The 26,280-nt window shown below is 45.7% G+C and overlaps 2 protein-coding genes across 6 annotated transcripts in view; both read right to left on the reverse strand.

Annotated features, from left to right (window-relative positions):
* The window catches only part of LOC129460707 (zinc finger protein 701), a 41,782-nt gene extending 31,218 nt beyond the window's left edge, over window positions 1-10,564 (reverse strand). The window contains exon 1 of the mRNA XM_055238967.2: window positions 10,443-10,564. The gene's annotated coding sequence lies outside the window, so the exon portion shown is untranslated. The remainder of the gene's footprint in view (window positions 1-10,442) is intronic.
* Window positions 1,722-26,280, reverse strand: part of ZNF808 (zinc finger protein 808) — a 44,162-nt gene continuing 19,603 nt past the window's right edge. The window contains exons 3-5 of one of the 5 annotated variants that reach the window (XM_055238806.2): window positions 14,997-15,077; window positions 10,443-10,569; window positions 1,722-4,689 (exon numbers count right to left, since the gene is read on the reverse strand). In XM_055238806.2, coding sequence (XP_055094781.1) covers window positions 2,168-4,689; window positions 10,443-10,569; window positions 14,997-15,059 — 2,712 coding nt within the window. In that variant the 5' untranslated portion in view covers window positions 15,060-15,077 and the 3' untranslated portion in view covers window positions 1,722-2,167. The remainder of the gene's footprint in view (window positions 4,690-10,442; window positions 10,570-14,996; window positions 15,078-26,280) is intronic. The other 4 variants (XM_063615519.1, XM_063615520.1, XM_055238807.2 and 1 more) reach the window with 4 other exon arrangements.

Consider the following 26,280-nt stretch of genomic DNA (forward strand, 5'->3'; position numbering starts at 1 on the left):
CTGTCTACTAACAATGCAAAAAATGAGCCGGGAGTGGTGGAGGGCAGCTGTAATCCCAACTACTTGGTATGCTGAGGCAGGAGAATCCCTTGAACCCGGGAGGCAGACGTTGCAGTGACACCAGATTGCACCATTGCAGTCCAGCCTGAACAACAAGAGCGAAAATCCATCTAAAAAAAAGAAAAAAAGAGGCGGGGCACGGTGGCTCATGCCTGTAATCCCAGCACCTTGGGAGGCCGGGTCCGGCAGATCACGAGGTCAGGAGTTTGAGACCAGCCTGACAAACATGGTGAAACCCCGTCTCTACTAAAAATACAAAAATTAGCCAGGCGTGCTGGTAGGTGCCTGTAATTTCAGCTACTCAGGGGACTGAGGCAGGAGAATCACTTGATCCCGGGAGGCAGAGGTTGCAGTGAGCTGAGATCGCACCACTGCACTCCATTCAAGGCAACAGAGCGAGACTCCATTTAAAAAAAAAAAAAGGAAAAGAATACATGGGTGCTTTTGGAGGAGCGTTCTATGCCACTCCAGGCCATGTTTCAACATTTTTCCAGAATGGTCCAGAGGGCCTTGAGGGAAACACGCAATAAATAGCTCCCAGCTCAAGATTTTAACAAATGACATAAGGAAAGGAAACTGAAAAACAGACTAACTGGTTAAACTACATTTATTTATTTATTTATTTATTTATTTATTTATTTATTTATTTTTAGAGACGGAGTCTCACTCTATCTCCCAGGCTGGAGTGCAATGGCGCTATCTGGGCTCACTGCAAGCTCCACTTCCTGGGTTCACCCGCCATTCTCTTGCCTCTCAAAAAAATTAAAAAATATAAAATAAGAAATGAGGCCGGGCGCGGTAGCGCATGCCTGTAATCCCAGGATTTTGGGATGCCAAGGTGAGCAGATCATCTGAGGTCGGGAGTTCGAGACCAGCCTAATATGGAGAAACCCCATCTCTACTAAAAATACAAAAAATTAGCTGGGCGTGGTGGCACATGCCTGTAATCCCAGCAACTAGGGAGGGTGAGGCAGAAGAATCGCTTGAACCCAAGAGGCGGAGGTTGTGGTGAGCTGAGATCACACCATTGCACTCTAGGCTGGGCAACAAGAGTGACACTCCGTCTCAAGATAAATAAATAATAAGAAACAAAAAACAGGATGGCAAAAGTGGCCGACATCTGTTGGCCATGCTGGTTTCAAACTTCTGACCTCAAGTGACCTATGTGCCTTGGCCTCCCAATGTGCTGGGGTTACAGACCTGAGCCACCACACCTGGCCCCATCCTCTTAACATAAACACTTGAATGTCAATTAAGGCTTGAACTCAGTATTAAGTCAACACAAACTCAAGTCAATACTGGATTGACTCTAATATCAATTAATGCTTGATGGTTTGCTATACTCATTGCATTGGGAACAGTCATCTCAAAAATGAATTTTCTAGGCCGGGCGCGGTGGCTCAAGCCTGTAATCCCAGCACTTTGGGAGGCCGAGGCGGGCGGATCACGAGGTCAGGAGATCGAGACCATCCTGGCTAACACAGTGAAACCCCATCTCTACTAAAAATACAAAAAATTAGCCGGACGTGTTGGCGGGTGCCTGTAGTCCCAGCTACTCGGGAGGCTGAGGCAGGAGAATGGCATGAACCTGGGAGGCGGAGCTTGCAGTGAGCCGAGATCGCGCCATTGCACTCCCGCCTGGGAGACTGAGCAAGACTCCGTCTCCAAAAAAAAAAAAAAAAAAAAAAAAAAAAAAAAAAAAAAAAAAAAAAATGAATTTTCTGATGTTCTGCAAGGAGTGACCTCGGACTGAAGACCTTGCCACACTTATGACATTTGTAAGATTTCTGTCCAGTAGGGATTCTCTGATGTCTAATGAGGTGTGAATGTGAAGTAAAGGCTTTGCCACAATCACCACACTTGTGAGGTTTCTCTCCTGTATGAATTCTCCTATGTTTTGCATAGGATGAAGCTTGACTGAAGACCTTGCCACAGTCATGACATTTGTAAGGTTTCTCTCCAGTATGAGGTTGCCAATGAACTGCAATGTATGAACGATGTCTGAAAAACTTGCCACATTATTACACTCGGAAGATCTCTCTTCATTATGGATTCTCCAATGATTTGCAATCGTTGTAGCATTACTGAAGACGTTGTGACAATCATATTAATCAAATTTCCCTACACCATGAACTGCCTGATGGTGAGTAAGTGTTGACCGGTCACTAAAGGCTTTGCCACACTCATTACACTTGTAAGGTTTCTCTCCAGTATGAATTCTCCTATGTCTTTTAAGGTGTGATTTGCGACTGAAAACTTTGTCACATGCTTCACATTTGTAAGGTTTCTCTCCAGTATGAATTCTATGATGACGTGAAAGGTGTGATTGTTCATTAAAAGCCTTCCCACATTCATTACACTTGTAAGGTTTCTCTGCAGTGTGAATTCTAGTATGTCTTGCCAGGTATGAATTACGCACGAAAGCCTTGTCACAAACCGTGCATTTGTAAGATTTCTCTCCAGTATGAAGTCTACGATGATATACAAGGGATGACCAGTGACGGAAGGTATTGCCACAGTCATTACACTGGTAAGGTTTCTCACCACTATGAAGTCTACGATGGCATAGAAGGGTTGCCTTCTGACTGAAGGTCTTGCTGCACTCATTACACTTGTAAGGTTTCTCACCACTATGAACTCTACGATGGCATACAAGGGATGACCTGTTACTGAAGGTCTTGCTGCACTCATTACACTTGTAAGGTTTCGTTCCACTATGAATTCTAGTATGTTTTGCCACATAGGAACGACACACGAAAGCCTTGTCACAAACCTTACATTTGTAAGATTTCTCTCCACCATGAAGTCTACGATGCCATACAAGGGATGACTTGTAACTGAAGGTCTTCCCACACTCATTACACTTGTAAGTTTTTTCTCCAGTGTGAATTCTTGTATGTCGTGCCAGCTGTGAATTCCACGTGAAAGCTGTGTCACAAACCTGACATTTGTATGGTTTCTCTCCAGTATGAATTCTCTTATGTGACTCAAGAGCTGATTTCTGACTGAAAACTTTATCACATGCTTCACATTTGTAAGGTTTCTCTCCAGTATGAAGTCTATGATGACGTGAAAGATGTGACTGTTGATTAAAAGCTTTCCCACATTCATTACACTTGTAAGGTTTCCTTGCAGTGTGAATTCTAATATGTACGGCCAGGACTGAATTACGCATGAAAGCCTTGTCACAAACCGTACATTTGTAAGATTTCTCTAGAGTATGAAGTCTACGATGGTATACAAGGGATGCCCGGTGATGGAAGGTATTGCCACACTCATTACACTTATAAGGTTTCTCGCCACTATGAAGTCTACGATGGCATAGAAGGGAAGACCTGCGGCTGAAGGTCTTGCGACACTCATTACACTTGTAAGTTTTCTCTCCAGTGTGAATTCTTCTATGTCGTGCCAGCTGTGAATTACACGTGAAAGCTGTGTCACAAACCTTACATTTGTATGGTTTCTCTCCAGTATGAATTCTCTTATGTCTCTCAAGGGTTGATTTCTGATTGAAAACTTTGTCACATTCTTCACATTTGTAAGGTTTCTCTCCAGTATGAAGTATATGATGACGTGCAAGGCTTGATTGATGATTAAAAGCCTTACCACACTCATTACACTTGTAAGTTTTCTCTCCACTATGAATTCTAGTATGGTTTGCCAGATAGGAATGACACGCGAAAGCCTTGTCACAAATCTTACATTTGTAAGGTTTCACTCCAGTATGAAGTCTTTGATGACGTGAAAGGTGTGATTGTTGATTAAAAGCCTTGCCACATTCATTACACTTGTAAGGTTTCTCTCCAGTATGAATTGCCTTATGAACTACAAGGGCTGAATTTTGACGAAAGATCTTGCCACACTCATTACACTTGTAAGGTTTTACTCCAGTATGAAGTCTACGATGGCATGTAAGGGATGACATCTGACTGAAGGACTTGCCACACTCATTACACTTGTAAGGTTTCTCACCAGTGTGACATCTATAATGGCATGCAAGGTATTGCTTGCGATTAAAGAGCTTACCACATACATCACATTTATACTGTTTGTCTCCTAAATGGATTATCTGGTGTTTCCTTAAAAGTGAGCTACAATTAAAGGCTTTGCCACTCTCATTACATTGGAAAGATTTTTCTCTCATGTGTACTTCCTGTTTATGTGGGAGTAATGAAGAATTTGGGGGATTATTCCCATAGTTATTAGAAATATGGATTTGGGGCCTACAAGAAATTCTCTGGGATGTTGAGAACAAGGGAGAATCATTGGTAGACTTCTCAAGTTGATTATCAATTTTACCTTTGATCTGAAATATGTGCAGTTCAGGCAGATGTGAATAAAAGCTTGATCCAAGCTGATCGTTAACAGGCTTGTTTCCAGCATGCCTTTGATCATATCGGTCTGTACTACCAGTCAACATTTTTATTTTTCTCATGGATACTTCACGGCCATTTCTTTCATCTTCTTGACACTGAAACTCAATGTCATGAATTTCTTTCTCAATTTCCTGGAAGCAAAAACCTCCAATGTGGTGACTTTCATGTCTTTGCAATGTCCCTGTGTAGAACACTTCTGAATTGCCTTGCCCTGTTGACAAGACCTCCTTCATCATGCATTTGGAAGAGATATCTACAAAATATAAACACCAATACGTTTCCAATTAAGTACAGATAGTAAATCATACTGAAGTGTGTAAACATGACACAAAAAACAATATTTATTTTGAACTTCTCAAACATGATCTTCAAAGTTTAGGAACACAAAAAGAGTGAGATTCTTTAGTAAATAAAGGGCGATTACACATCCTTGAAATCAATTCTATGAAAGTCTATTTCCTATATCATGACAGAACACTGACAGGGCACAAATATGTATAAGCCTAAAGTAAGGAATATTTTTCCACTGTGACCCTGAAGTGCATCACAACTCGCAAAAAACATATCACCGTCACATCAAGGAAGACAAAAAATATATATTCTTCATATTTACACCATATTTTCTGTGTACAAATAAATGCTTAAAAAACCCCACACAATATACTATATTGGTAAATAATCCACAACAAGCTCATGTAAGGATAACCAAAAGCAATGGAAATTCTGTATTGTCAAAAAATTATAGCACTGAGAAGACAAGAAAAGATTACAAAAATTAGCCAGGTGTGGTGGTCCGTGCCTGTAGTCACGGCTACTCAGGAGGCTGAGGCACAAGAATCACTTGAACCTGGGAGGCAGAGGTTGCAGTGAGCCGAGATCATACCACTGCACTCCAGCCAGGGCGGCAAAGTAGACTCCGCCTCAAACAGAAAAAAAAAAAAAAAAGAAAAAAGTTAATACAATATTTTTCTAAATAAATGTCATAAAATTATATATATATATATATACACAGAACAGGCACTTAGTGACTTTTGAAAAATTTTTTGGGCCGGGTGCGGTGGCTCACGCCTGTAATCCCAGCACTTTGGGAGGATGAGGCAGGCGGATCACGAGGTCAGGAGATCAAGACCATCCTGGATAACACGGCAAAACTCCGTCTCTACTAAAAATACAAAAAAATAGCCAGGCGTGGTGGCAGGCGCCTGCAGTCCCAGCTACTCGGGAGGCTGTGGCGGGAGAATGGCATGAACCCAGGAGGCGGACTTTGCAGTGATCTGAGATCATGCCACTGCACGCCAGCCTGGGGGCGACAGAGTGAGACTCCGTCTCAAAAAAAAAAAAGTTTCCATTTTTATTGTTTTGAGACGGAGTCTTGCACTCCAACTTGGAGCATCATGGCATAATCTCAGCTCACTGCAACTTCTTTTTTTTTTTTTTTTTTTTTTTTTGAGGTGGAGTCTCGCTCTGTCGCCCAGGCTGGAGTGCAGTGGCACGATCTCGGCTCACTGCAAGCTCCGCCTCCCGGGTTCACGCCATTCTCCTGCCTCAGCCTCTCCGAGTAGCTGGGACTACAGGTGCCCGCCACCACGCCCGGCTAATTTTTTGTATTTTTAGTAGAGACGGGGTTTCACCGTGGTCTCGATCTCCTGACCTCGTGATCCACCCGCCTCGGCCTCCCAAAGTGCTGGGATTACAAGCGTGAGCCACCGCGCCCGGCCCAGCTCACTGCAACTTCTGCCTCTTGGGTTGAAGTGATTCTCCTGCCTCAACTTCCTGAGTACCTGGGATTACAGGCACACACCACTACACCTGGCTAATTTTTGTGTTTTTAGTAGAGATGTGGTTTCACCATGTTGGCCAGGCTGGTCTCAAACTCCTGACCTTAAGTAATCCACCCCCCTTGACCTCCCAAATTTCTGGGATCACAGGTGTGAGCCACTGCAACTGGTGGCACTTTGTGACATCAACGAGTGGAGTGTGTCAGTTATATTGCATACCACATACCGAAAAGCCATATGTAAAATTATAAAAATTAATTAATAAAATATTGTAACCCATGATAAAACTAGCAAGCAAGTAAGTACATTTATACAGCCTGCAGAATTCTAAGCAACCCCCTCTTAAGAAAAAGCCACAACTTCTACTTAACCACCAGCACACAATATAAGAACTGAAATACATGTTAAGATCACTACCTTCTGATGTATGAGGTCAAGAAAATATACAGCATTTTAAGAACTAAGAATGGACTAACAGCTGGGCAGGGAGTACAGACACATGCCACCATGCCTGGCTAATTTTCTTTTTTTTTTGGGTGGCAAATGGAATCTAACTCTGTCACCTGGGCTGAAGTGCAGTGGCGTAATGATGGTTCACTGCACCATCCACCTCCCAGGTTCAAGTGACTCTCCTGTCTCAGCCTCACAAGAAACTGGGATGACAGGTGCATACCAAAAAGCCCAGCTAATTTTTTGTATTTTTACTAGAGACGGGGTTTCACCATGATGGCCAGGCTGGTCTCGAACTTCTGACCTCAGGTGATCCATCCGTCTTGCCCTCCCAAAATTTTGGGATTATAGGCATCAGTCATCACGCCCAATATTTTTTAATTTAGTAGATTCAAGGCTTCATTATGTTTGCCTGACTGGTCTCAAACTCCTGACCTCAAGCCATCTACCCACCTCAGCCTTTCAAAGTGCTAGAATTAGAGGCGAAAGCCACTGCAGCTGGCCAGTCTAAGCTATTTCTGACACAACAGTGAGATGAGTGAGACAGGAAAAGGGGCATCTCATCATCAACATCACCGAAGGCTGACAAATTTTATTAAACAAAGGAAGGTGAATGTGTACTATAAAACTTATATGAAGCCATCTAATAGTATTCACTTGTTTTAAAAAGCAGGTGGTTGAATCACCTGAGGTTGGGAGTTCGAGACCAGCCTGACCAATATGGAGAAACCCCCTCTCTCCTAAAAATAAAAAAATTACCCAGGCTTGCGCCAGGCATAATCCCAGCTACTTGGGAGCCTGAGGCAGGACAATCGCTTGAACCCAGGAAGTCGAGGTTGCAGTGAGCCGAGATTGCACCATTGCACACCAGCCTGGGCAACAAGAGGGAAACTCCATTTAAAAAAAAAAAAATAGCCTGGACACAGTGGTTCATGCTTGTAATCCCAGCACTTTGGGAGGCTGAGGTAGGTAGATCACTTGAGGTCAGGAGTTCGAGACCAGCCTAGCCAACATGGGGAAAACCCATCTGTACTAAAAATACAAAATTAGCCAGGTATGGTGGTGCATGCCTGTAATCCCAGCTACTCCGAAGGCTGAGGAAGGAGAATCGCTTAAATCCGAGAGGTGGAGGTTGCGGTGAACTAAGATTGTGCAATTGAACTTCAGCCTGGGCAACAGGAGCAAAACTCCATCTAAAAAAAAAAAAAAAAACCCTGGAGGCAAATTATCATTATTTCTCAAATAACGACAAGAGGCCCACAGTGTTCATGGACATGACCCCAATTTGCGTGTAAGGTAAGTGAGGGACAAGACTTGATCCTGGGCCTGAAGGATCCCACGACATGTTCTTAGGCACAATAGTCAGCCCAGGAAGTACAGAAAATGACCAGTCACAGAAAATACAAGAAGAACAGAAAGAAGTACATGAAGGGTGACACAAGGGCTGAGCTGGGACACAAGGGCTGAGCTGTGTTGCTGACAGTGGTTCTAAAGCCCTCCCTCATGGATCATGAGCTGAGTCATCATGCCCTGCACACAATGATTTAGGCAGCCTCCTATAATTTTGTCCAGTGGATGAATAAGATCTTCACTTACTCAGGGAGAGTAGTGTTGGAGGGGAGGGGCTCATGGAGAAATCTGGACATTCAGCATTGCAAAATCAATAGGCCAGAAAGAAATAGTATTTCCATCCAGATCAACGTATCATGTGAGGCAAGGCCAGGAAAGGAAGGGCAAGGGTGGAGGGCAGGGAGTAATGGACATGTGGGAGTAAACTTTGTGCATGCACGTCTGTGGGCACATAATTCCACTAGGATAGACTAAATCTTGAGCTTGGATGAAAGTGGAACTAATTGAGCAAATGGTAAAATATTGACCCAAGGTTAAATATTCAAATTACAACATGGGCAAGGGACAAAAATGAAAGAGATCCAAAAAAGCAGCAGCATGGTGGCCTGGGGTGAAAGCAGTTTTACATTCTTAAATTGACTCTGATTTCTAGTTTCAAGCATATACTCAACAAAATCCCCTGTGTAGATTCCAGAAATGCATACACACAAACAAGTAAACTCTATGAAGAGTACAGTAGACCATGGGGGTGAACAAGGATCCCCTGGCACAGTAGGTAGAGAAGTGTTTGTGAAAACAGAGCCAGGCTGAGTGCAGTGGCTCATGTCTGTAATACCAGCACATTGGGAGGATGAGCAGGTGGATCAGGAGGTCAGGAGTTCAAGACCAGCCAGGCCAGCATGGTGAAACACTACCTCTACTAAAAAAATACAAAACATTAGCCGGGCATGGTGGTGCATGTGTGTAATCCCAGCAACTCAGAAGCGTGAGGTAGGAGATTGCTTGACCTGGGATGTGGAGGTTACAGTGAGCTGAGATTGCACCACTGCACTGCACTTGAGCTTGGGTGACAAAGCAATGCTCCGTCAAAACAAAACAAAACAAAAAAAATTGTACCTCTAATAGAGATGTGGTTTCACCAGGATTGGCCAAGCTGGAATCGAACTCCTGACCTCAGGTGATTCACCCACCTCAGCCTTCCAAATTGCTGGGATTACAGGCGTGAGCCACAGCACCCAGCCTGGCAGTATTATTTATAATAGTAAAGATGTGCATCAACAGATAAATATGTGAGGAAAATGTGGTATACACATAGAATGGAATATCATTCAGTCTTAAAAACAACTCGGATGGGCCAGGGGCTGTGGCTTATGCCTGTAATCCCAGCACTTTGAGAATCCAAGGCAAATGAATCACATTAGGGCAGGCTATCAAAACCAGCCTGGCCAACATGGCGAAACTGCCATCTGTAATAGAACTACCAAAAATTACCCAGGTGTGGTGACACATGCCTGTAATCCCAGCCACTCAAGAGGCTGAGGCAGGAGAATCACTTGAATCCAAAAGGTGGAGGTTGTAGTGAGCCAAGATTATGCCACTGCACTCAAGCCTGGGCAACAGAGCGAGACTATGAGAAAAAAACAACAACAACATAGAAACGAACAAGTTGAAAGCCACTGTGTCTTGAAATGACAGTAGAACTAAACTACAGAAACCTCATTCAACCTCACAAGCTCCCTCAATAAGATTGATGAAAACCATATCTGTTACAGGGTTGATCCTACAACAAACTGAACAGAGGTTTTCTTGTTAAAAATGAACAATGACACATATTGGTGTGAAAAATGTGAAATGAACAAGAGTTCAGTCAAGAGCCCCATACATATGGGGCTGTGAGCCCGAATGACGTCCTCGCTGCGAGGAATTTCAACACCTCTGACTGCTGCTTAGAGAAGACGATCATTAGTTTATGGGATGAACATTGCCACAGTGCCAGTGAGAAACGCTTCTGTGATGCTCCTCAAAAACCAGAATGAGCTGGGCATGGTGGCTCATGCCTGTAATCCCAGCACTTTAGGAGGGCGAGGTGGGCTGATGACCTGAGGTCTGGAGTTAGAGACGAGCCTGACCAACATGGAGAAACCCCGTCTCTACTAAAAATACAAAATTAGCTGGGCGTGGTGGCGCATGCCTATAATCCCAGTCACTCGGGAAGCTCAGGCAGGAGAATCACTTGAACCTGGAAGGCGGAGGTTATGGTGAGCCGAGACCATACCAATGCACTCCAGCCTGGGCAACAAGAGCAAAACTCCATCTCAAAAAAGAAAAAAGCATGTATGAGGCAAAATCACAAAAGAGAATACAAAACCAGGAAGAGCCAAGATAGACAAGGGCAGACTCCTCATGTCTGCAGGGACATTTTCCTCACCCACAGCCTCCAGGTTCCTGTAGTTCTCCAACATCACTTCCCTGTATAAAGCCCTCTGCGAAGGGTTCAGGAATTTCCACTCCGCCAATGAGAATTCTATAGCCACATCCCTGAAAGTCAAGCGTCCCTAAAATGAAACATACATTTCAACAAAACATTATGGAGGATTGAGTTATCACCTTCACAGGAAATGAGAAAAGGGAAAATAAATATTTATTTGATCAAAGACTGTGTTCTGACAAAACCATGTTAAGGTATTTTTCAATATTTTTTCCGTATAGTTGCATTTTATTGTACTTTTCCTTGAAAGATTTTAAGATCCCATAAGTCACTACGGAAGTCTCGATTTTATGGACAATATAAAAACTATATAAATAAAAAGGAAACACAGGGCCAGGTGAGGTGGTTCACACCTGTAATCCCAACACTTCGGGAGGCCAAGTTGGGCGGATTATTTGAAGTCAAGAGTTCAAAACCAGCCTGGTCAATGTGGTGAAAACCTGTCTCTACTGAAAATATAAAAATTAGACAGGCATGGAGGCAGGCACCTGTAATCCCAGCTACACAGGAGGCTGAGGCAGAAGAATCACTTGAACCCAGGAGATGGAGGCTGCAATGAGCCAAGATCGTACCACTGCACTCCATCCTGGGCAACAGACTGACACTATATCTAAAAAAAAAAAAAAAAAAAAGCAATGCCGGGCAGTCGCTCTCGCCTGTAATCCCAGCATTTTGGGAGACCAAGGCAGGCAGATAATGTGGTCAAGAAATCGAGACCATCCTGGCCAACAAGGTGAAACCACGTCTCTACTAAAAATATAAAAATTAACTGAGTGTTGTGGTGCGGACCTGTAATCCCAGCTACTCAAGAGGCTGAGGCAGGAGAATCGCTTGAATCCAGGAGGTGGAGGTTGCAGTGAGCCGAGATCGCACCACTGCACTTTAGCCTGGCAACAGAGCAAGATTCCATCTCAAAAAAAAAAGCAAACACAGGGTTTTCTCTACAGACACGTCAGATATTATGTTCAACATACAAGGTGATATTTAGTCTCTAGATGAGCTAAGATACAAGCGACGTTTCAGAGAGGACACAGTCCATTGGCTTTGAAAGAAAAGTCCGAATCTAAAAACTATCATGATTGGTCAGGCACAGTGGCTCATGCCTGTAATCCCAGCACTTGGGAGGCCAAGGTGGGTGGATCATGAGGTCAGGAGTTCGAGACCAGCCTGGGAACATGCTGAAACACCTTCTCTACTAAAAATACAAAAATTAGCTAGGCGTGGTGGTGGGTGCCTGTAATCCCCAATACTTGGGAGGCCGAGGTTGGAGAATTGCTTGAAACCAGGAGGCAGAGGTTGCAATGACCCAATATCATGCCACTGCACTTCAGCCTGGGTGACAAAGCAATACTCCGTCTCCAAAAAAAAAAACTGTTATGATGACAGCAATAGCCATCACTAACATGTTTGAATGCTTCCCATGTGCTATACACCGTTCTAAGTGCTTCCCATGTCTTAAGCCATAGAATAACATACTATCCCATGAAGAAAGATCTGTACTTGCAGACAACTGCATCACACACACTCTAGGAAAATTACCACAAATCAAATAGCTAAAAATGTCAACACAGGCACCTGAATCCAGATGTCTGGAATTCACATTTGAACATAAACACCTAGGTAACAGATACAGCTTTAAACTAAACTGACACAGGTTTATCTAGTGCAGAGAATGTGACAAAGGTCCAAGGGTAAGAACATGGAGCATCCTACAAGGTCACTGAATGGACACACACACAGGCATGCATATAATCCTTCACGATACTTCTTATTTATTTTTTTCCAGATGGAGTCTCACTCTATTGCACATGACGGAGTACAGTGGCACAATCTCTCAGCTCACTGCAACCTGTGCCACCCAGGATCAAGCAATTCTCTTGCTTCAGCCTCCCCCGTAGCTGGGATTTGAGGCACCTGCCACCACGTCCATCTAATTTTTGTATATTTAGCAGCGACGGGGTTTCACCATCTTAGCCAGGCTGGTCTTGAACTCCTGACATCGTGATCTACCCACCTCAGCCTTCCAAAGTGCTGGAATTACAGGTGTGAGCCACCGGGCCCGGCCCCATCGTACCATTAACTCATTATTTTGATAGTTGACAACAATGAAAAATACTTAAAATCGTTACAATTATTATAAAAAATAAAACTTACTGCAAATGTTGTGTTTTCTTTTTTTTTTTTTTTTTTTTTTGAGACGGAGTCTTGCTCTGTCGCCCAGGCTGGAGTGCAGTGGCGCCATCTTGGCTCACTGCAAGCTCCGCCTCCCGGGTTCACGCCATTCTCCTGCCTCAGCCTCTCCGAGTAGCTGGGACTACAGGCGCCCGCCACCACGCCCGGCTAATTTTTCTTTTTTGTATTTTTAGTAGAGACGGGGTTTCACCGTGGTCTCGATCTCCTGACCTCGTGATCCGCCCGCCTCGGCCTCCCAAAGTGCTGGGATTACAAGCGTGAGCCAGCACGCCCGGCCATGTTGTGTTTTCTACATAAACCATGGGCTTATCCATCCATGTGTTCATGCACACACATCACATCATGCCGTTACACACGTGGTGGCACTCACCTCTAATCCCAGCTACTGGAGAGGCTGAGGCAAAAGAATAACTAATCCGGGAGTCAGAGGCTACAGTGAAACAAAATCACACCACTGCACTCCAGCCTGGGCAACAGAGTGAGACTCAACTCAAAACAAATTAAAAAATAAAATAAAATCAATGATGTAAGAAAGCATCCTGTACCAGAGATGCCTATCTCCACTTTCCATTGCATTCCCAGAAGTGCAGTTTGGCCAGGTGCAGCGGCTCAGGCCTGCAATCCCAGCACTTTGGGAGGCCGAGGTGGACGAATCACAAGGTCAGTAGTTCGACCAGCCTGACCAATATGGTGAAACCCCATCTCTACTAAAAATACAAAATAATTAGCCAGGCGTGACAGCGAATACCTGTAATCCCAGATACTCGGGAGGCTGAGGCAAAAGAATTGCTTGAAGCCGGAAGGCAGAGGTTGCAGTCAGCTGAGATCCGCCACTGCAATCCAACCTGGGCAACGAGCGAGACTCCATCTCAAAAAAGTGCAGAGTCCAGCCGGGCTGGCTGTCTCCCATCTGGAATGCCAGCAATTTGGGAGACCAAGAGGGGAAGATCACTTGAGGCCAGGATATCAAGGCTATAGTGAGCTTTGATTGCACCACTGCACTCCAGCCTAGACAACAAAATAAAAATACAATATAAAAAATAAGGCCTGACATGGTGGTGCACACCTTTAATCCCAGCACTTAGGGAGTCCGAGATAGGCAGACCATGAGGTCAGGAGTTCCAGACCAGCATAACGAACATGATGAAACCCCATCTCAACTAAAAATACAAAAATTAGCTGGGTGTGATGGCGCATGCCTATAGTCCCAGCAACTCGGGAGGCTGAGGCAGAAGAGTTGCTTGAAACTGGGAGGGGGAGGTTGCAGAGAGCCGAGATCATACCACTGCACTCCAGCTTTGCTGACTGAGCGAGACTCCATCTTAAAATAAATAAATACATACATAATATACATACATACATACATCCGGTGACCCATGCCTATCATTCAGGCTCTTTGGGAGGCTACAGTAGGGATTAGTTGAGCCCAGGAGTTTGAGGCTGCTGTAAACTCTGAATTGTGCCATTGTACTCCAGAACTAAGCCACAGAGCGACACCTTCTCTCTCTTTTTTCTTTTGAGACAGAGTCTCGCTTCATCTCCCAGGCTGGAGTGCAGTGGCACAATTTCGGCGTACAGTAACCTCCACCTCCTGGACTCAAGTGATTCTCCTACCTCAGCCTTCTGAGTAGCTGAGATTACAGGCATGCACCACCACATGCAGCTAATTTTTGTATTTTTAGTAGAGATGAGGTTTCACCATGTTGGCCAGGCTGGTCTCGAGGTCCTGATCTCAAGTGATCTTCCTGCCTTGGCCTCCCAAAGTGCTGGGATTACAGGTGTAAGCCACCGCACTGGGACCAACATCTTGTCTCTTAAAAAAAAAAAATTTGGACACAGAGACATCTTGATCTACTAGTGTGGCTTCAAATGCATTACCAAATCAGATACAAAATATCTCCTCTTATTCGTCTCCTTTCCCAGAATTTACCAGATATCTGTGCACATTAACCTGTGTATTTCATATGTAGTTTCTCTGAGCTGACATCCAGATGTGGCCCCTGAACAATCCGGGCTGCCCAGCAGCACTGACATCAACGGGCCCACACCCCATGTTTATCCATGTCTGGGTGTGAGCCCTTCCCAAGACCATGCCCAGTGGAGCCTCTTCCCAAGTTCATCTCACTGGGTCACAGGAGATGGAATCTCAGAGCAGCTGAGAGGAACTGAGGGCAGGCATGGGTGAGTGCAAGCGAACATGTCAGGCAAAATGCTTCAGACTCAGAAAAGACTGGCTACTACAATACCTGGCATTTCAGAAAGGAAAGAGACAGATTAATCCACAGAAGAATATCACTTCACCTGAGGAAGAGTCATGCCTAGCTCCTTTCCTTTCCTCTTCTGAGCTGCTTCCTCACGTAACATGAGTCTTCAGAACCAATCCTGTATGTGAAAAAAAATAAGACGTCATGTTAGAAATGACTCGCTCCCTTCCTGTGACAAAACCACATGAACTGGGAGATGTCACCCTGGAGAAAGAAGTTCCCCACTGCCCACTGCACCAGAGATCATGCAGAGATAAGAAAGTCCCACAGGAACACCTACAATGTATGTCTGACCCTGGTCTTCAGATCTCACTCCCTTCATGGAGAAGCCGCCACACACGAGGCAGCAGAGGGGACCTGGGCTGCACTGATGTCCCCTTTAGGGCACAGATTCATCCCTGAACAAAGCCCCCCCCCCAAAATAAATGATCTGGGCATCTACTTGGGAAGCTGAGGCAGGAGAATCACTTGAACCCAGGAGGCAGAGGTTGCAGTGAGCCGAGATCGTGCCACTGCACTCCAGCCTGGGCGACAAAATGAGACTTCATCTCAAAAAAAAAGGAAACTCAAAAGATTGCAACTATTTGTGCCTCATTTCTCTGTGACCTAAAAGCCGCCTCCCTGCTTCAAGTCTTCCTGCCTTTGTTTAAAGTTGTCCCAACTTCCCAGACCAAACCAATGTACTTCTTACATATGTTGATTTATGTCTCATGTCTCCATAAAATGTATAAAATTAAGCTCTGCCCCGACCACCTTGGGCAAAATAAACTTTCTAAATTAACTGAGATCTCTGTAAGATTTTCTGGTTTCACAGCTGCAATGTCAAATGGGGGCTGTGGGAAATCACAAAGGAGACCCGGAGAAGATGATATCAGAACACGGACCTAGGAAAGAAAGGCTGCTTGTCACTTGCAGCTGAGGGGCAGAGTCCTAGGCAGAGGGACAGCTCAAGTGAAGGCCCTGAGACAGGAGTAACCTCAGCCCCAGGAAGAGGAAAGTGACCCGTGTGGCTGGAGCAGTGGAAGAGACGATGGCACAGGTAGGAGAGGAGGTCGGAGAGGTCCTGGGGGCACAGACCCATAGGGACATGGTCTTCAAACATTTTTCTCCCACAACCTAAAAGCATCTTGAAAGTCGACTCTGATCCCAGCTACTCAGGAGTCTGAGGCAGGAGAATCTCCTGATCCCAGGAGACAGAGGTTGCAGTGAACTGAGATCGTGGCATTGCACACCAGCCTGGGACACAAGAGTGAAAATTCGTCTCAAAAAAAAAAAAAAAAAATTGGAAGTGATGTATCTTCTCACTCTTTTCATGTATACATCTAAGTTTCCCTTTATATTATAAATTACAACACTTACAAATAATGTAATTTATTTCCCAAATTTAAAATACATGCTGTCAAGTTTGGCTAAGTTTCCGGAAGTACAGTCACTCTCATCTGGGATGTGCAGACTACAAGGGAACGTGTTTGGAGGTTTCGGAAGTCACTTGTGGACGCCTGAAGGTGCGGATGCCTGTTTGATGTCCCAGGAGAGAGCTGAGAAGACAATTGGACACAGGATTGTAGAGCTCCGGGGTGCAGGGGACATGGAGTCGTGTAGGTGGGTTACAGCTGTGAGATGATAAGGTTCAAGGTGATTTGAGTCTAATCCCATGATTTTGCTCATCTTGTGCTTTTTTTTATTTTTTAATATTTGGAGAACTGGAATCCCTTTAAAATTCGAGTTAAAGGCCGGGTGCGGTGGCTCACGCTTGTAATCCCAGCACTTTGGGAGGCCGAGGTGGGTGGATCACGAGGTCAGGAGATCGAGACCACGGTGAAACCCCGTCTCTACTAAAAATACAAAAAAATTAGCCAGGCGTGGTGGCGGGCACCTGTAGTCCCAGCTACTCGGAGAGGCTGAGGCAGGAGAATGGGGTGAATCCGGGAGGCAGAGCTTGCAGTGAGCCGAGATTGCACCACCGCACTCCAGCCTGGGCGACAGAGCGAGACTCCGTCTCAAAATAAATAAATAAATAAATAAATAAAATAAAATAAAATAAAATAAAATTCGAGTTAAAACTGAGCACTACCCTCTCCCAGAAGAAAAGCCACACACTGTATTTTGTCAGTCATTTCAGGGGTCAGTGTCACTCTGACTGAGCTTTTCCGGTCTTATTCCTCACCTCTATGTTACAGATGGGCTCACTGAGGCTCAGAGTGGGAGACATTTCACCAAGTTATTCTGAGATGCTCTGAGGTGAGGAGGAAGGAGGTGTGGCTGATTCCCATGTGATGGCCTGGAAGGCCCAATAGGCTGCCTTGGTCTTCCTCCTCTAGAAAATTTCCAGACCAGTCAGGAGTGGTGACTCACCCTTGTAATACCTAACTGGATATCTACATGGAAAAGAATAATATTGGATCTCTCTGTCACACCATGAAAAATTTTATTTAAAAACGGTTAAAAAAAAAAAAAAGGCCAGGCAGGGTGGATCACATCTGTAATCCTAGCAGTTTGGGAGGCTGAGGCGGGCAGATCACAAGGTCAGGAGTTTGAGATCATCCTGGTCAATATGGTGACATCCCGTCTCTACTAAAAATACACAAATTAGCCAGGCATGGTGGCGGGGGTCTGTAGTCCCTGCTACTCTGGAGGCTGAGGCTAAAGAATTGATTGAATCCGGGAGGTGGAGGTTGCAGTGAGCTGAGATTATGCCACTGCACTCCATCCTGGGTGACAGAGCAAGACTCCATCTCAAAGAAAAACAAACAAAAATTCCAGGACCATCTTATATACCTGAGCAAATGCTTTTCTCATGAACACATGTGCTCTGCTAAACCAACGTTCCAAGTCAATCCAGCCCATCCTTTAACATCTGTAGAGAATATTATGGACCAGAGGGACTTGAGGGAGACACTTACTTAGCAGCTCACAGATCACCATTTTTTCAGATGACATAAGAAAAGAAAATGGAATAGGCTACTTCATCTAAATTTTCATGTTAGGATAAAGAAAAAGGGTCCTTGATATCATTATCAAGTACACACTGAAACAACCTAACAACACGTATCACGTAGTAGAAAATGTTTTCGATTATATGATAAAGACTAGAAAGCACACAGACCTCAATGTAAACTGAAAAAAAATTTCATAGAGAAACAATTTTAAAATGCTTAAAAAATATAGATCTAATGAAATCTTGGGTCAAAGGAGAAATATTTGAAAATATAATGTGGGGAAAAGAAAGAGAGATCAGCCTGTTACTGTGTCTATATAGAAGGAAGTAGACATAAGAGACTCCATTTAGTTCTGTATTTGAGATGCTGTTAATCTGTGACCCTACCCCCAACCTTGTCCTTGCAAGAGACATGTGCTGTGGTGACTTAAGGTTAAAAGGATTTTGGGCAGTGCAGAATGTGCTTTGTTAAACAAGTGCCTAAAGGCTGCTTATGGTTAAAGGTCATCACCATTCTCTTAAATCTAGAGAGAAAGAAAAACATTTGTCTCCTGCCCGTCCCTGGGCGATGGAACATCTCCAGGTAAAACCCTTTGTGTGCTTTGTTTACTGAGTAAGGAGAAAACCGCCTTTAGGAATAAGGTGGGGCTTGCTGGAGCAATACTGCTAAAAGGTTTATGGAGATGTTCGCATATGCATCTCAAGGCACAGCATTTTCTTTTAAACTTATTGATGTTACAAGGATTTTTTGTTCATATGTCTTACTGCTGATTTCCTCCCTACAATGATCCTATTGTCCAGTCACTCCCTCATCTTTTTGATGGTAAAGATAATTATCAATAAATACTAAGGGAACTCAGAGGCCGGGGCTGGTGTGGGTCCTCTGTAAGCACAGCACCGGTCCCCTGGGCCCCGCTTTTCCTTCTCTACACTTTGTCTCTGTGTCTTATTCCTTTTCTCAAGTCTTTCGTCCCACCTAACGAGAAGCACCCACAGGTGTGGAGGGGCAGGCCACCCCTTCATATATTATACTTTGAAAACAATGAGGACAGGCATGGTGACTCACGCCTATAATCCCAGCACTTTGGGAGGCCGGGGCAGGAAGACCACAATATTAGGAGTTCGAGACCAGCCTGGCCAACATGGAGAAACTATGCCTCTACTAAAAATACAAACATTAGCAGGGCATAGTGGTGCACACCTGTCACCCCAGCTACTCAGGAGGCTGAGGCAGGAAAATCGCTTGACCCCAGGAGGTGGGGTTTGCAGTGAGACGAGATCGTGCCACTGGACTCCAGACTGGGTGACAGAGAGTCTCAATAAATAAATACATATATCTAAACATCAGCCGGGCCTGGTGGGGCGTACCTGTGGTCCCAGCTACTCCGGAGGCTGAGGTGTGAAAATCACTTGAGCCCAGGAGGTTGCCGCTGCACAATGCTGTGATCCTGCCACTGCACTCCAGTGTGGGAAACAGTAAGAGTGTCTCAAAAAAATTATTAAAGTCTGGGCGTAGCGGCTCATACCTGTAATCCCAGCACCTTGGGAGGCTGAGGTGGGAGGATCACTGAGGTCATGAGTTCAAGACCAGCCTGACCAAGATGGAGAAACCCCGTCTCTACTGAAAATACAAAATTATCCGGCTACGGTGGTGTATGCCTGTAATCATAACTACTCATGAGGCTGAGGCAGGAGAATCACTTGAACCCCATAGGCGAAGGTTGCAGTGAGCAAGATCGCGCCATTGCACTTCACCCTTAGCAACAAGAGCAAAACTCCTACAAAAAACAAACAAACAAACAAACAAAAAACCACAACAACAAAAATAAGTAAATTAAAAGTAAATTAAAAAATAAAAAACAACTACTGAGGCTGAGCGTGGTGGCTCACGCCTGTAATCGCAGCACTTTGGAAGGCCGAGGCGGGTGGATCACAAGGTCATGAGTTCAAGACAAGCCCGGCCTAGATGGTGAAAACTGTCTCTACTAAAAATACAAAAATCAGACAGGTGTGGTTGCAGGCGCCTATAATCCCAGCTGCTCGGGAGGCTGAGGCAGAGAATTCCTTGAACCCGGGAGGCAGAGGTTGCAGTGAGTCAAGAACGCTCCACTGCACTCCAGCCTGCATGACAGACAAAGACTCCGTCTCAAAAATTAAAAAAAAAAAAACTAAACTAAAATAACGAAATGAAGAGGAACTAGAAAAAAGGAAACCAATTACAAAAAGAACAAAAGCACTTTTAATATTCCTTTTATCACATTCCATACAGTAACAGAGACTCATCACTTCTTACCCTACTTCACTCCCCCACTCCCCATGCCAGCCATGAAAAGGGAAGAGGGTGATCCACAACTAATGAGTCAAGTCACTGTCCTCTGGCTGAAGAGGGGTTGCAGAGGGAAGCTAGCCTCTGACGCCATAATTGTAAAATGCATCACACTTAAGACACAGGAGTTTTGCAACTCTCATTCTCATCTGTATAATTTAAACAAATTTTAAATTTGTTACCTTATAAACAGAGAAAGCAACATGTCATCACTTCATCATCACATCCAATCAACTCACCGCTCATCTGCACCCAGGGTCCCCCTTCGTCTTCATTACTGCTTCCCTCCATCATTCTATATATAGCCCTTTCTCACTTTCTCTCTCCATCTGTTTCTTTTCTGCATTTCCCCCTGGGCTTCTGCTCGTTTTATACCCCTCTCCTGTTTTGCTCCATTCTTTTTTGTTTTTTTTGAGATGGAGTTTCGCTCTTATTGCCCACGCTGAAGTGCAATGGTGCGATCTCAGCTCACCACAACCTCTGCCTCCTGGGATCAAGTGATTCTCCTGCCTCGGCCTCCTAATCCAAAATTAGCAGGGCATGGTGGCACATGCCTGTAATCCCAGGTACTCCGGGGGAGTATCACAGGAGAATCGCTTTAACCCTAAAGGCAGAGATACTCATTAGCCAAGATTGTACCATTGTACTCCAGCCTGGGCAACAGGAGTGAAACTCCACCTCAAAAAACTAATAATAATAATAATAATAATAATAATTAATATGTAGGCCAGGCGCAGTGGCTCATCCCTGTAATCCCAGTACTTTGCAAGGCCAAGACAGGAGGAACCTCTGAGCCCAGGATTTCGAGACCACCCCGGGAAACATACTGAAACCCTGTTTCTACAAAAACAAACAAACAAACAAACAAACAAAAACCAACTAGCTGGGCTTGGTGTCTCACAACTGTGGTCTCAGCTACTCGGGAGACTGAGGGAGGAGGATCACTTGAGCCTAGGAGGTCAAGGCTGCAGTTAGAGTAGATAACGCATTGTACTCCACCCTGGGTGATAGAGCCAGACCCTGTCTCAAAATATTAACTAATTAATTAAAAGTACTATGTAATAACAGAAAGCGATTTTTTTTTCCACACCACTGCCCAACTTCCTACCCCACCACGGGAAAAGGGAATAGAGTGACTCACAATTGAATGTCACTGCCCTCGGGGTGAATAGGGATTCCAAGTGGAAGCTAACCTCTGATACCAATATTTATAGAATGTACATGGCTCACAGATAGGACATTTAAAATTCTCAAACTCATCTGTATAATTTAAACAAGTTATTAGATTATATACACAGAAGTCAACATGTCATAACTAATCATATCCAATGAACTCACACACTCATCTGTACCCAAAGTCCCCCACCCTTTTTTCTTTTGAGACAGGGTCTTGCTCTTTTGACCAGGCTGGAGTACAGTGGCATGATCTCTGCTCACAGCAGCCTGGAGCTCCTGGGCTCAAGTGATCCTCCAGCCTCCGCCTACAGAGTAGCTGAAATTACAGCTGCACACTATCATGCCTGGTTAATTTTTTCTTTTGAAAGAGATGGGGTGTCTCACTATTTTGCCCAGGCTGGTCTTGAACTCCTGGACTCAAGCAATCCCTCTGCCTCCGTCTCCTAAAATGCTGGGATTACAGGCATGAGCCACTGTGCCTAGCCCCCCTTTCTTCATTACTGCACTTCCCTCCCTAATTCTGTACATATCTCTCATTCTCCCCTTCTCTCTCTAGCTCTTGTTTTCTTTTCTTTTTCCCTGGGCTTGTGCTCCTCATTTTGTACCCCTCTCTTCTTCTGCTATTTATCCCCTTCTTCTCTCTATTACTTCTCCTCCACCTCTTCTGCTCCATCCTCACAACTTATTTAACTTCTTTTTTTTTTTTTTTTGAGACTTAGTTTCACTCTTGTTGCCTAGGCTGGAGTGCAATGGTGCGATCTCGGCTCACCGCAACCTTCGTCTCCCAAGTTCAAGCGATTCTCTGGCCTCAGCCTCCCTAATAGCTGACATTTCAGGCATATGCAACCGCGCCCAGCTAGTTTTGTATTTTTAGTAGGGATGGGGTTTCTCCATGTTGGTCAGGCTGGTCTCGAACTCGGGATCTCAGATGATCCGCTCGCCTCAGCCTCCCAAACTGCTGGGATTACAGGCATGAGCCAAAGCGCCCGGTCCTTATTTAACCTCTTATTGCTCCTTCTCCCCAATCTTTCCATCGTCCTCAATCTCTATATATTACCGCCTCTTATCTCTGCGTCTCCTCTGCTCTCCCTGTTACATTCTCTCTTCCCTGTTACACCCCCCTGTCCCCACTTGCTAGCACCCCAGATCCCCAGGTGTCCTCCCTGCTGTGGTTCTCCCTCTGTTCTCCTTGCCACCAGCACCACTCTGCGGGTTTGGGGTAAGACACCGGCATCGCGGAGAAGCGCATTTTCCGGGGGATGGAGCTGGGCAGGCGAGAATACCCGGTGTCATAGGACAAGCCGCTGGGACCTGCCCTACACTGGTTCAGGGGAAGCGGTGACTGCGGAGGGAAGACTTGGGGAGCAGCAGGGCCCACCACGAGGAGGGATGTAGGGAGCGACGGCGCCTTAAGACAAGGGTGGCACCTTCAGGATGCCAGGACCAGGCAGAAGACGCAGCCTCCCCAAGACGGGGGCCGCGGCGCTCCGCTCCAGGGGCCGAAGGGGGAGAGGCTGGGAGGCGCCCAGGACGGGAATCCACCTCGCGCGTGGGGACTTTAAAAAGCATGGAGTGGGAGGAGTCAGAACAAGGTTTTGACCAGGAAAACTAAGTGATAGGAAGTGTATACATTGCCCTATAGCAGAAAGTCCGGGGATGGGACCAACCTCCGGACGACTTCAAACCCAAAAGCAAGCAACTCCCAGACTCTTACGGGTACATCTCAGTTTGCTCTGGGTGAAGGAAGACAGGCGAGAATTTCCAGGTCCATGGGGACCCCACGTCCCAGGGACAGACGCGCAGGAGACCTGGGAAGCGCAGACTTAATACAACACAGAGCGAAAGGTATGCGCCGCAGTACGACCTTCACTCCACGTGATCCGCATCGGGGTTTGCGCCCCGGGACAGAAGCCAAGCCTGGGCCGGGCCCGGGAACAGTTTGGCGGGGCCTGGGAGGGGTAGAGGCGGGGCTCGAGGCGGAGAGACCTTGCCCTTTAGAACCGGCAGAGGGCGGGGCCGGGGCGGGACCTGTGCATCTCTCCGCCTCGCACCCAGCGCCTCAGTTTTCTGGGTTTTTGGAGGTGAGAGCGGCCAGGAAGGCTGAGGCATGATTCAGAAGCCCTGGAATTATCTGGAACGGGCATGCAAACTAAAATGTGAAATGCAAAGCCCTGCCTGGGCGGAATATACGATTTCATGCTGACGGCCCACAGAACAGAAATCCTCCCCCTTTCTATTCTCCATTCATTCAGGAGGGAGAGTCCACCCCGTGCTCAGCTTCAGAGACTTCCCTAGGGCCTCCCCTTGGGATGAGGGACCGAGTGCTCAGGCCAGGGAGGAATGAGGTCACCACCTGCTGCCTAAACATAGCAGGGATGCAGGCAAGGCGCGGAAGCCTGAGGTCCCAGCTACTCAGGAAGCAGCGGCGGGAGAATCGCTGAACCTGGGGGTCCAGGCCAGCCTGGGCGACAAGGTAACACCCCCTCCCGCAGGGCTCCCTTCCTTGTCTCTCTCGCGCGCGCTTTTTCTTTTCTTTCGTTTTTATTTATTTTTATTTTTTGAGACAGAGTCTTGCTCTGTCGCCCAGGCTGGAGTGCAGTGGTAGGATTTTGGCTCACTGCAAGCTCCACCTTCCGGGTTCACGCAATTCTCCTGCCTCAGCCTTTCAAGTAACTGGGACTACAGGCGCCCACCACGATGCTCGGCTAATTTTTTGTATTTTTAGTAGAGACGGGGTTTCACCATGTTAGCCAGGATGGTCTGGATCTTCCGACCTTGTGATCCGCCCGCCTCAGCCTCCCAAACTGCTAGGATTACAGATGTGATCCACCCCGCCCGGCCTTTTTTTTTTTTTTTTAACCGTTTTTAAATAAAATTTTTCATGGTGTGACATAGAGATCCAATAATATTTTCCATATAGATGCCCATTTAGTTGTCCCAGCACATTTGTGAAAGAGATCTATTACTTTCTCTTTTTTTACTTTTTTTTTTTTTTTTTTTGAGACGGAGTCTCGCTCTGTCGCCCAGGCTGCAGTGCAGTGGCGCAATCTCGGCTCACTGCAAGCTCCGCCTCCCGGGTTCACGCCATTCTCCTGCCTCAGCCTCTCCGAGTAGCTGGGACTACAGGCGCCCGCCACCACGCCCGGCTAATTTTTTGTATTTTTAGTAGAGACGGGGTTTCATCGTGGTCTCGATCTCCTGACCTCGTGATCCACCCGCCTCGGCCTCCCAAAGTGCTGGGATTACAAGCCTCTTTTTTTACTTTTATCTTTCCTTTTATTTTTGAGACAGAGTATTTCTCTGTGGCCCATGCTGGGGTGCGGTTGCCAGATCGTGGCTCACTGCAGCCTCTGCCTCCTGGGTTGAAGCTATTCTTCTGCCTCAGCCTTTCGAGTAGCTGGTATTACAAGCGCACATGACCATGACCAGCTAATTTTCGTATTTTTGGTAGGGACGGGGTTTCACCATGTTGGCCAGGCTGGTCTGGAACTCCTGACTTCAAGTGATCTGCCTGCCTCAGCCGCCCAAAGTGCTGGGATTACACTCGTGAGTCACCGTGCCTGGCCCAGGAAATATTCTTTACTTCACTTTTTAAATGTGAGAAAATATAATTGAAAAACAAAGAGTCTTCCCCCAAATGAGAAATCATCTCCACGACGATAATAGAGAAAGAAAGAAAAACTATTTCGTTAATAAATAAGCTTTAGACCAGACTGTGATGGGAAATAGAGGCAAACAGCTAAGAGGTTGAAAAGAGAGAAAGAAACTTTACTGTTACTATACAACCCATTAAGTACATGTTTTCAAGATAAACACTAATCAGTCCTCAGGGAAGAGGACTCGACAAGCCCTTGGTCACACATAGTTCATCCTGGCTCTACTTGGTAATGGAGGTGACCATCTGTGTCAGCTAATTAGCTTCACCCCCAGGGAGGGGGAGAAACCCTAACACTAACCCTAATACAAAAATTAGCTGGGCGTGGTGGCAGGTGCCTGTAATTTCTCTCTATTTTTAGTAGAGACAGGGTTTCACCAAGCTGGCCAAGCTGGTTTTGAAATCCTGACCTCAAGTGATCCAGAAGCCTCGGCCTCTCAAAGTGTTGGGATTACAGGCTTGAAGCAGACAGTCAGCCAGGAAAATTCCTAGAAGTTGCGCCTGCATTCCACTAGACTCTTGTTGCATGACCACATTCCTCTCAAGGCTCAGAATTATTTAAATGTCCATAGCTTTAAATTGGAATCATTTCATGTTTGAATTACTTAATTTCCTACTGAGACACAGGTACTATCTATCTTGTTGTTTGCCTTTTTTTTTTTTTTTTGAGACGGAGTCTCACTTTGTCGCCCAGGCTACAGTGCAGTGGCGCAATCTCGGCTCACTGCAACCTCTGCCTCCCAGGTTCAAACAATTTTCCTGAGTAGCTGGGACTACAGGCATTTGCCACCATGCCTGGCTAATTTCTTCGTATTTTTAGTAGAGACAGGGTTTCAACATGTTTGTCAGGCGGTCTCGAACTCCTGATCTCGGGATTGACCCGCCTTGGCCTACCAAAGTGCTGGGATTACAGGCGTGAGCCACTGCGCGCAGCTGTTGTTTGCCTTTCAAGGAGCTCCCAAGTTCTTCAGAAATACATCCCTGGGCCGGGCGCGGTGGCTCACGCCTGTAATCCCAGTACTTTGGAAGGCCAAGGCTGGAGGATCATCTGAAATCAGAAGTTCAAGACCAGCCTGGCCAACATGGTGAAACCCCGTCTCTACAAAACTATAAAAATTAGCCAGGCATTCTGGCGGGTGCCTGTAGTCCCAGCTACTCTGGAAGTTGAGGCAGTAGAATCTCATGTACCCGGGAGATGGAAATTGCAGTGAGCCGAGATCGCACCA

Source organism: Symphalangus syndactylus, chromosome 13 (genome assembly GCF_028878055.3).
Source record: "Symphalangus syndactylus isolate Jambi chromosome 13, NHGRI_mSymSyn1-v2.1_pri, whole genome shotgun sequence".
Classification (NCBI taxonomy): Eukaryota; Metazoa; Chordata; class Mammalia; order Primates; family Hylobatidae; genus Symphalangus; species Symphalangus syndactylus.